Source organism: Onychomys torridus, chromosome X (assembly GCF_903995425.1).
Source record: "Onychomys torridus chromosome X, mOncTor1.1, whole genome shotgun sequence".
Taxonomy (NCBI): Eukaryota; Metazoa; Chordata; class Mammalia; order Rodentia; family Cricetidae; genus Onychomys; species Onychomys torridus.
The window spans coordinates 67,556,210-67,568,227 of record NC_050466.1 but is presented as its reverse complement, the minus strand read 5'-3'; the positions used below and the strand labels follow the sequence as shown (position 1 = coordinate 67,568,227).

At 37.2% G+C, this 12,018-nt stretch overlaps 1 protein-coding gene across 1 annotated transcript in view; it reads right to left on the bottom strand.

Annotated features, from left to right (window-relative positions):
- Window positions 1-563: 563 nt before the first annotated feature.
- Ptchd1 (patched domain containing 1) overlaps window positions 564-12,018 on the bottom strand; it is a 53,785-nt gene continuing 42,330 nt past the window's right edge. The window contains exon 3 of the mRNA XM_036174879.1: window positions 564-6,028. Coding sequence (XP_036030772.1) covers window positions 4,374-6,028 — 1,655 coding nt within the window. The 3' untranslated portion in view covers window positions 564-4,373. The remainder of the gene's footprint in view (window positions 6,029-12,018) is intronic.

Below are 12,018 nucleotides of genomic sequence, written 5' to 3'. Positions count from 1 at the left end.
TACATGACACATGCTTGTAAAAATGCTTTATTTTCTAATACCTTGTGCTTTTTGTTTAGCACAAACTTCAAAGCAAATTACCCCAAAGCAATGTATGTCTTCAGACCAGCCAGACAGAGAGAGTAATAAGTGTTCTCTCCATCCCCACCAATTATTTGTAGTCCAGCCCCAATATCCAGGTTTTTACCTCTTTACAGTTGTCCCACCACAAGGTAATCCAGCTTATTTTAATGTGACCTCAAAAAACTAATAATTAATATCCTTCTGTGGTAGTTCATTGTACTTTTATATAGCTCTAATCTTGAGCAGAAAAACACTTTGGAGGTTTAGATCCTGAGCCATAGTGCTACACTGTGAAGTTGCCAAATAAAATATAATAATGCCTTGAGTTCCTTCTTTTTGCCCCAAGTGCTTCCCAAACACCATCTCAATCCTCATCCAGCTCACAACATCATTCAAACTTAAGTTTTCTGAAGCAAGAACATGCTTTATCTGATTCCTTTGCTTGTGTATGTCCAGTCTTTAGAACAATATATGGGTAATATTAGGCACTCAAGATTTGCTGAATTTAAAGATATTTACTGTTGTTATCCCCATTGTACAGATGAAGAAACAGAGTCACAGAGGTCAAACACTGCTACAAGCTGCAGGGATACTTTAATAAGATTCAAAGGAATAAAGCCATTATGAAGAGGGTACCATTTGTGTTCAAGAGGCTTTGCCTCATACCATACCACACCCCGAAGATGACTCTCCATTTGACCTGTTCTCATGAGGGACACAGCCAAGGTCTGTTGCTGGGGCTGAAGGAAGGTAATGTCATAGTCTTAGAATGCCACAGACAATTGGGCAGTGGTTACTCAAAATAAAGAGTTTCTCAGGGGTCTTTTTCGAGCAGTAGATTGCATGAATAGATGTGGCCATGGAGGAGGCCTCTAATTATCTCACTTCTAACTGAAAATGGTGAAAGTGGTAAGAGAAGCAGAAGCCACATGAACAAAAACCACAAAGTAAACAAGAGCAAAATGAAGACAACCCCTTCCCAAATCAAAATAAAACCCAGTCAACTCCTGAATCAAACAAGCAAAACCGACCCAACCCCAAACAAACAAACAAACAAAAAGAATTATTAGCAGGAACAATGGACAGGAATTTTCATGAGGGTTTGTTTTACATTTTCTCTGGAACAAACTGTACTGTTAGCCTGTGTATCCCTCATGGTACTTGTTGGAGCATTACTGTATGTCTGAATAATAATGTCCAATTTCAATTGTTATTTTCTTTCTTGTAAACCCCAATTTCTTTGCAAATTCACATCTTCTGCTGAACTCCACTGAGTAAGAGAATAGCATTCCTTTTACTTTGGCTTTTCTTGCTTTCCTTCTGTAGGCCCAAGTATCACAGTATTTTAGTTGACCAGGAGAAATATTTCTGATGAATGGAACATTTTCTTTGGTAAATGGACACCAAACAGCAACTTAAAACCAACCAAGTAAGTTTCTTTGGTAAAGTGGACATTAATGTCTTGGTTGGAATTAATTAAAAGAAAAAAATTAATTTTTTGCTGAGATAATTCCTTCCCTTTTAGCAATTTAAAAAGTAAAATTTATGAAGAGTTACAATTTTTGAGATATTTCTACAGTGTCTTCTCCATGATGGGGTTATACCAATGTTGTCAGAGCATAATCAACAATCAATAATAAATATCAACAAATACATAATCATTGCCTAACAATAAATAAATCTTGGCATGCAATCCTCCAATAGAAAAACTCATTTCACAGTCAGAATTTCATAAACCTTGATTTCAAGTGCTGAAAAGAGAAGTTGACAAGTTTGAAAATGCCCTTCATTTAAAAACACAACATCTCAAGATACACAGAGACTCAATCAAGTTGGAAAACTACTGTCATAAAACAAAGTTCCACAGTAAGTCATTCTGCTTGACCAAACTGATGATTAAATTCTCAACAAAATCCGTTTAATTGGTGCATGTGTTGTGTCAGTTTTGTGAATTCACTAAGCTGAGGTGTTTCACATGGTTGACACTAAATCAATGGCAGATTTAGAACACACTCTTCAGAAAATGGTTTAGCAGCATATAATTTCAGAATAAATCCAATCCCTTCTTCAGTTGTGTTTTATAAATAATTGTCTAGTTGCAGGCCCATAAGAGAGAAAACTGTTTGAGAGAACATCGACTATGCAAACTTGCCCTTTTGTGAATAGTATACTTGTCTTTAGATGTAAAGCTCCTCATCTTCTTGTTCAGTGAGCAACATATTGGTATGACTGATTAGTGTGTCTGCAGGGGGGGGGGGCGGTGCTGAGCATATGTGTGATGCACTAGTTACAATCCCCAGCATATTTGTTAGAGCTTTATAGACAAAAGTACATGAGAGCGAAAGCACAGATACTCACTTGGTGTGGTTACATCACAATCATTTGGGCTTTTTCGCTGTTTAGAAGGATAGTAGCCAACCTAAATCCAAAGTGTTTTCCTTCTAGACATTAAAAACATGTTTGTTCCATGACCAATGAAGCCTTATGTTCCTACCTTACATATATATTTGGAAGGGGTAGTAGCTACCTTATGAGAAAATCTGCAATTGCCCTGCCCTTGTCTTAGCCATGCTGAAATGATGGAACTCCACTAGTAGTGCAACCTGGGTAAGTTATTACATTCTTCAAAGTCTGCTTCCCCCCCATGGAAGATGGGGAAGTGTTACACTATATCTGCTAAGGTCCTGAAAGGTAATAAGCCTTTTGGAAATGCTTACCATTACAGATGGCATGGAAGCTACATCTCTAAAAACGAAAAGACATTGTAGCTTTTTGCCTCAAATGTAACCCAGGGTTTGGCTTCATTTTATGGATTTAAAGAAATACAGGGGGCTGAGGGCAGCATACATACCCCTTCATATCAAACTGTATTTGTTTAGATCTATGAATCATTGCCATTGTAGACACAACTGTTGAACTGTATAAATATCTGGGCATGTTAATGTACAGAGGGCCTTATGATGAAGTAGAGAGAGCAAAAAGGCATTTTAGGGGACCAGGAAGATGAGGTACAGCCAGTTTAGTAGGGGGATTTGGCTGCAGTTGTGGATAGGTTTGTAGTGGTGATTATTGTTATCCAGGAATTTTCACCTATTTTCCTTTGAGCCCTTTATCTACCAGCACTTTTATAAAGTGGCTCATTGCCAGGACATAGACTTACCAAAGATCTTCCTCTTCTCCACTAAGTCAAGTAGAAGTCATCTTACAGCAAAGCCATTCTGGCACTTTTGGGCCAATAACGATTTTAGTGTTTATTTGCTTTTCCTCAGATACATGGGCAGATGTTATTTCTGGGCACCTATGCAAAAGTGCATATAAGGCCAAACCACAAACATCTGTACCAGCCAGCTCTTCTTTTTCTTTTTTCTTTTTTTTTTTTTTTTTGTTAATATAGAGATACTCTGTAGGTTCAAATAGACACCTGTTTTTCCTCTAACATGCCAGCCATTTGGGTTTGGCTCTGTGGCTTTGCACCCTCGGAAGTTCCTGCCAAAAGCTGTAACTTATAAAGTAGACCCATCTGATGACAAGTAACATGATATTCTAAAATAGAATTGCCCCAGTTCTGTAGTGCTGGAGCTGTCATTGATTTCTGGGTGCATTAACTAAACCATACAGGTGTTAAAAGTATATCCGTGGAGGGATATGACAAGTTAATTCATGAAAAAATTAACTTGGCTCTCCTAAGTGAATTTGGGGTGACTCAATTTTAATTTGTGAATGATGTTCAGTCTATCGCATCTGCTTCAGAGGTCCTGGCTTCCTCTTGGTGATGAGAACTTTTACAGAATCTCCTTGAGTGTTGAGGTGCTAGAAGAGACAATGAAGACCTCAAACCACAGAACCTAAGTAGAGTTACAGCCCTGCAGAAGTTTAGGAAGCTTTGTTCTTTTGAACAATGCTTAAAGATATTTTTGTCATGGCAGCTGACCTTGCAATCAGTTGCACTTTATTACAATACCAGTAACTTCTGCAGTGTGGGTAAAATGGGATCCTGCTTGTTAATAAGCTTTCCTCTGTTTGATCTTATTTAAAACACTCTGCTTCCTGTGTGTGTGTGTGTGTGTGTGTGTGTGTGTGTGTGTATGTGTGTGTGTGTATGTGCACATAAATTCTTTTTCATAGCAACCCTTTTGCTTTAATGATTTTAAAGATGCCACACCTGTTATCCTCATCTTTTACTTTTTTACTTTTTTTTCAGTGCCTGTTTCTTAGCCTTTTGAAAACAGAGCAACTTTGACTATGTTTCATCAACATAAGCCTTTTGTTCTTGGTAAGACCTAGGGTGAAAATATATGAAGCAGATACTATCACACTGTGGTAATCTGGTCAACCACTCTGGTGCTATCAATATCCACCATTTCGACACACTCAATTTCCTCCCGGTTTTCAGGATTTTTCTTCTCTTTCCTTTTTTTTTTAGAGGGTGGCAAGAAAGTCAGTATCACAGGTAAAATGGCAAAGCAGTGAAAGAAGGTGACAAATGCTATTAAAAACAAGCACCTGAACAGTGTACAGGTCAGATTTGAAGGCACAGCTGCAAGAGGAAATAGACCAACAATATAACAGAGGTAACTCTGTAAAATAGCTACCCCATGCACTTCCAGGGCATTTTTTACCCATTTAGTTCTTGTAAAATCCTTTCCCAGAACGAATGTGGATAACAGTGGAGCACAATTGTCAATTGTGTAGTTAATTCCATAGATTAAGCATAGCACAGAAATGCAGTCCAGTTCGACTTTCCATAATGTCATGAAGCCTATCACTCCAAACTCCACAGATACAACTGTTAGAGTGATCCAGACATTAATCAGTGAATCTGCCACCAGGAATGCCGAGAAGAAGAGCAGGAACAAAGCACTAATGCAGGAGTTGTGCAGGGGGGCTCCCAGAGAGGAGGCATATCGATCCATGTACACAAAAGACGGATTAAAGACAATGAACTTCACCTTGGAGGTGACTGAAAGCCTCCTCAGGGTTTCCAAGAGATCATAAAGTTCTTCTCTGTTTGTTTCCATGGTCTTGGCCACCAAAAACATTCTAGAGGCCACTACATCAACCTCATCATTGTACTTTTTAGAGAAGATGATGTCCTCTTGAAAATGTGAAAATTGAGGAGCTTTCAGGAAAGAATTCCTTAACATGTCTGTGAAATTTTTCTTAGGCAAGTCAGTGGATACATTGAGTTTCCGAAGATAATTTAAATAGCTTTCAAACCAGGATATCCGCACAAACCCCTTAGTGTACTCTAGAACATCTTCTTGGACGCTAGAGTTCCAATACTCTATGGACTCATATATGTAAAACCCAATAACAGGACTGTAGTTGCTAAAGTACTTTTGCTGGGCAGTAGTGTATTCAATGGTTTGTGTTGCAGTTGCTACGATGTTACTAAGGTCTGACCCTTCACTGACCTGCAGATAGCCCATTAAGGCAAAGGAAATATAAATAAGGTAAAAGAGGACTACAAAAGGCTTGACATAGGTGTTGGTTATCCAGTCACAGTAATAGCGCTTGAGGAAACATACCAATAGGTGACTCTCATAAGTGTTTGCTTCCTCGCCTTCAGCTGTCTCCTCACTGAATCTAGCTGTCAGAAGAAACCTATACCATGCTGGCTTCTCCTGCAATACCTCAGGCTTTGGAACTTTTCTACAGAATATACTATGCTGGTAATTGTTTTCTATGTAGCCAGTGAACACAAGGCTGGAACCATAAAATGAGAGTACATAGAGGTAGTTGAAGAGGATTGCAATACAGGAATTGCAGCAGAAAATCCTGGCTGCCTCAATGTTTGTGAAAGGGCTGGCCCCTATGCCAAAGGTGACCAAGTACATGGCAGTGGTGAGAGAGAAGGAGAGCATGGAGTCTGCATAGACTTCTGCAGTTCGCTCTTTAACATGTTGGTCTTCTCTAGTTTTCCTCCACGAGGATAACATTTCAAAAGTCCCGTATAATCCATGACCTGAAGGGGCAGAAAAAGATCAGAGCAAAAGTTTTAAGAAACAAATCTTTATAAAGAGAGGTATCAATTCCATCATGGGAACTTAATAGATCATAATATACAGCTTTAGTGGTAACAGGTTTGGAAATGCCAGGGACTTTTCCTGTGGGAAGTAGACCTGTGTTTTGGAGAATAATACGTATTCTTTGATAGTCTCCTCTCAGATAGCTAGAATAGCAGAGGCCTTCATAGTTCTCACTATCCTGAGAAAGCTAGATGAACTTTTGCCAGCAGAGAAGATTCAGCCTATGCATTTTAGAAGATATACATATATATAGCTTGTGGATGGTAGTACAGTTTGGCTGGTGAAACACTCCATAGAATAGTGCAGATACTGATCATTTTGGTTTATATTCCCATAGGTCCAATGGGAGGGGTCAGCACAGAGGAAGGCAGTGGGCAGACTAATCCCAATCAGTGTCCAATACTTTCTTTTAAAATTGGCCAAGCAGATGTCTTTAGTGATAAAGAGGTACTGTATTTAGTTTAAGTATTGACTGAAAACTAAATCAAAGTCTCTTTTTTCTTCACTAAATATTAGAACAGAAAGCAATCAATCTGAGAAACAGAGCAAAGCAAAATAAGTAGGAACAAGTTTGAGTGGAGAATAAAGAAGAAAAATAAAGAAAAAAAAACAGGATTCACGTGAACTTTCACTGCTATTGCTAAAACTGACAACTGGATTTAAGGTATGTGACCTGCATTTGTCTTTATGTTTTTCCCCCCATATTTTAGTTAATCACAGATAACATATCAAGTATACAGTGAATCTGCCAACTTCTTGATACTATTTGGCAGTGGCCTTTTGGTAACAACTTCCCTTAACTGCTTCGGGCTCTTAGCTCCCTGTTTAGGATTCCAGCCATCTTGGGGTGGCATAGATGTGACTGCCCATGTTGTAGTTGCATTATTCTTCTGCACCTCTTCTGGTTGGAACCAGATACTTCCTTGCTGTACCTCCCTGAACTTCTAAGCCACATTAAAAACCCTGTCAAAATGTTCCATCATGGCTTCTGATAACTCCTGTCTTTGCACTGGGATAGAAGATCTAATAATTGTCTGTTTTTACACTTTGGCAAATTCAGTCCCATTATTGAGGATAACACTTTACTCTGGTGTGATAGACTTGTTTTGAAAAAATAAATTTAATATATGCAGTCATGTATAATGTGAGTGAAGTGAGTCACCATTATCTTGTATGCAAAATAACTAAGGATATGTCTCACCTTGCACCCAGGCTGGTATTTATATCCTTATTGTAAATTCCTGACCTCAAACATGAGTATCTATTACATAGTAATGATATTGGCCTGTTTCCTCTGAAGGATTTGGAATTCATCTTAATTTATTAGACATCATTTTATAGCTGCTTTTAGAGGTCAGGCCAAGACTTTCAATTTGATTACTAGTACCATGGCCCCTATTAAATTGGAGTACCTAAATTCCCCAGATATGAAGTGAAAGTGTATTTGTTGACTGGCATTCTGCTGTTAATTATGTTTTAGGCAGTTAACAATATCTAGTCTCAAGAGGGAAAACTAGTTATTAAACCTGTTTCCAGTTTTCTTTGGATGGATTGACCAACCTTTGATTAAAAGCAAACTAATCTTTGTCAGCGGGTAATAAGAAGACTAATACCTATGAGACATCAGTGCCCTGGGGAAATAATACTTGACCATTTTATCTGGGACTATGATGAACAAGTAAGCTTTGGAAGGTAAACATACCTCAAGAGTTGCTGGGAAGTGCAAATAGTTTCCTAGAGTATTTACTAAAGATCATATAGCAGAATTAGAGTTAATCCTATAGTAGAATTTTAGTGAAAATTAAATGTAAAACTGAATATTAAATTAAATATAAGTTAAAAATAAAATTAGTGTGATATTTTATAATGGTATTATCTGACTCTGATACTTGGTGGATAATGCAATAGGACTTCTTTTCTTAGTGTACTGTTGATTAATCATAGGAGCTGAATGAGAAAAGTACTTTAAATTAACAGAGCAAAAAGATAATAAGTAAGGTTCCAGGTTGAAAATAATCACACTCAAGGAAAGATGAAAATATGTAAGTTCCTTTGCTATTTTTTAAATGCCCATTGTATATAGTTTGATCATTTTCATTAAGTCCTAAGTCTTTTTGCATATGTTTTTGTATAAAAGGGTACTTCCAAAGAGAAAATTTTAATTTGATTCTCAGGGGCTCTTGGAAACCCCTTCCCCCCTCCTCCTTTCTGTGTGTGTGAAGGTCCTCCCAGAGGTCAGAGAAGGCAGTGAGAAACTTTTCTATCTGATCACTCATTTGTTGATAGTTATCAATGGCCTTTTGTCACTACTCCTGGTAGGCTAGAACCTTGTTTATCAAGCCACATACCTGTCAATCAGATTCCTGTACTCTTAACTCCAAATTGTAATTGTATAATATCTCAAAGGAGTCCTTGAATTTCTGGGATAATTGCTGATGCCATAACTCTTTTCTATACCTCAGTCAGTCAAGGGAGAGATGAGTGCCAAGAGAGCTACAGGCACCTCTTAGGGATTTGTTAGCAGCCTGGAGTGCCTGGCTGGCACTAGACTCAGGTTACAGCTTTATGTTTATGCTTAAGAGGTTGGCCTATTATCTTAAAGGAAAGATAAATTGTGGGAACCCTGTTTCCTGGCGTGGACTCAAGGAGAAACACACTCTAAGAGCCCATAAAACACCCGTGAAATTCCTTCTATGTCCAGAATTACAGTTGAGTTTCCTTTAGTTTTGACATTTAAAGGTATAGTTTTAATTACAAACTGCTTTGGGACAATGGTCTATGAAAGCAGGCTTCTCTTAATTTGGGGAAACTGGGACAGAAGATGGGGCAACCTGAAGAGTAATTAGGACCATTTCATCCCACAGTGACATCTTTTCATTCCCTTGCCTGGCTTTATCACTTACTGCTGTTACTCTAGCAGTAAGTTGGGCTACTTAGAGTTAGGGAAATGTGGAGGGGTGGTTTTTCATAGGATCCATTCCATTCCACTTTCCTTTCACATGAGTGGGTCCCTTCTTTAGCTCTCTTAGGAACCTTGGAGGCCAAATCTTACAGGGTGTAGTCTAAAGTACTGCCTATGGACTGAAGACATTTTTTTCCCCTGAGGTTTGAGTATTATTTTCTTCATTTAAAAACAAAGGTGTTTGAAGAGAAAACGTTTTGTTGCTTGCTTTGTGTTAAATTTAAAGCACTGTCTGGTGCTGGCAAGGTGCATTGTCAGTAGAAGTATCTACAAGCAAGCCTGATGACCAAGTTCAGTCTCTAGAACTCATGTGGTAGAAAGGGAGAACTGAGTGACATAAGTCATCTTCAGACTTCCACATGTTCGCTGTAGCTGCCTTGGGAGATTAAAAACAACCCTAAACCTCTGGCTAGACCCCAGAGAAGATCTTGGGTTAAGATGGGATATAATTTGTGAGTATGCCTGAAAGTCACCTTAAGTGACTGGAAGGTGTGTGTGTGTGTGTGTGTGTGTGTGTGTGTGTGTGTGTGTGTGTGTGTGTGTGTATACTTCCAGGGTTTGGAACTAATGAAGAGAAACAGCAGCACAGATCATAAATAACACTAATGGTAGAAGAAACTCAGCTAGCTAATCCTCCAGTCACTTAGGATGACTTTCAGGCATACTCACAGATTAAATCTCACTTTCACCCGAGCTCTTTTCTGGGGTACAGCCAAAGCCTTCAAGGTTGTTTATAATTTACCAAGGAAGGAATTCACTAGCAAATAGTTGAGAGTTAACTCTGTCCAGTAGATATGCTTCTAGAAACTTGTTCATAAAGTGAATCATGTTTTAAATTTATTTAATGCTTTTCTATGAGAGATCTTCTGGGAGATTTGGTTTTGCTTGCTTGATTTGTCAAAGACTAATCATAAGGACTGATCTCCTTTGTACTGCTGGATTTTGTAAGTTCAGTTTTTCCCTAGTCCCAGATTTCCCTATTTCCCCAGTCTTCACAGACCAGCAGAGGGACTGACTGATGCCTTTGGATGCTCATATTTGAATCCCTTCCCTACTAGCAGCATTTCCTCAGCTTGAGTTCCTTGAGGAATTGTGAGAAGATGAGTTACACTGAGATGACTTACTGGGAGATCATCTTTAAGGTCTAGTATGAAACCATGTAATGTCAGGAGAAAAATGAAGTCACTTAGAACTGTGTAGTGCCAAATTTCATATATGGAAACAAAACAAGTATAGTCATCTAAAAAAATCCATAGATTATAATGGATAAACAAGCTCTACTTAAAATGTATTTTACTCTTAGATGAATTTCACTAAGTAGCTCGTGTTTATAAAATGCTGTTCTTCAATGGTATCTGCATAAATTCTTAATTTTTGTTGTTTCAAAAAGAAATCTCAAGCATATATATTTCTAGGTTGAGTAGCACCTGTTTTCAGAGAGAAGTTCATTAATGGGGTTACATTTAAAATTTGTCAATTATAAACATTTACTTTGCAATATGAATTCCAGCCTGTTATGTTTCACAGTTAAGAGTAAGAGTAAAAGTGTACTCTACTTAAGTAAAGACAGATACTTATATCAGGGAGGGATGTATGCATCTTATTCATTCTACTAGAGACTTGATACATACTAGTGATTCTAATCACAACAAAGGGTTTGAATCTGAGAAATAATTTTCCTTTGGTAGATAACTGTATAAGAAAGTCCAATAAATTATTTTGCTAATAGACCTTCTTTATTTAAAGCTAGAGTATGTAGGTATTATATGTAAATATACTAGAGTATTTAGCTATTATATGTAAATACATTACATGAAACCAGTATATATAAATAGGGTCCATAATATTTACTATGGCCATTGTGTATTATCTTTTCACATGAAAAAACATGTAATATATAAACACAAGTATTTATGGTATATCCCATTTAAGCATATTTTAATATTTACATATAAAATATTTGAAGATATACATAGAGATAACTGTGTTTAAATATTCAAAAATAAGCACTGTTAAATATTAATGTTAATTAATTCTAATATACATAATATGAAGTAATTCTATACTATATATGATATCTGCTATAGTTAATGTTATTTGTAATATATTATGCACACAAATCACACCTTTATGCACATATAAGGTAAACAATAGGTTGATGAGGAATTTATTTACCAATGAGGCAGAGAAATGTTAGTGCTGCTATGTTGATTAATGCAGAGAACATTCTAGAAAGCTATTGACATTTTGTTCCTAGCTAATAATGTAGTAAAATTTAAGTGAACAGCAAAAGTTCTTTCACAATGACTGTGACTCAACTTGCACAGTAAGCTCCTGTTGACCCATTGGAATCATTTTGCAATTTTCTAATATTCTAGTAAAATAGAAACTAGGTGTTTTTCCTTGTGGTCTGCTTTTCCAAATTCAGTGTTGGCTGCTCTCCCATTCTTTGGATAAGACTAAGTCATCAGACTACCCAGAGGTTACCTAGGAGACCTGTATCAAGAGTACAGCTCCCTTACTCAGGTGAGTTCTGCTTTCTCAAATCTGTGCCCCTAGTCATAGATAATGGCAAGGAGTGTATCAATAAATTTGTTTTGTTCTACTTCCACCCCATTTTCCACCTTCCCTTTACAATAATGTGACTGGTAAGAACTAATCACAAAATAAGATTCCATATCTCTATAAGTTATACAATTATAGACCAGTATTTAAAAAAAACAACCTTGAAAATATTGTATGGAATTATTCTCTTATTTTGAAAGATTTAATTTTATTATTATTATTATTATTATTATTATTATTATTATTTGTGTGTGTGTGTGCATGAGAAAGAGTGTGTGTGTATCTGAAAAGGCTAGAAGAAAGTATCAGTAGTTGTAGCTGCCCAATTTGTGTGATGGGAACTGAATTCCAGGCCTATGCAAGAATATCAAAAGCTCTTAACTATTGAGTCATTTCTGG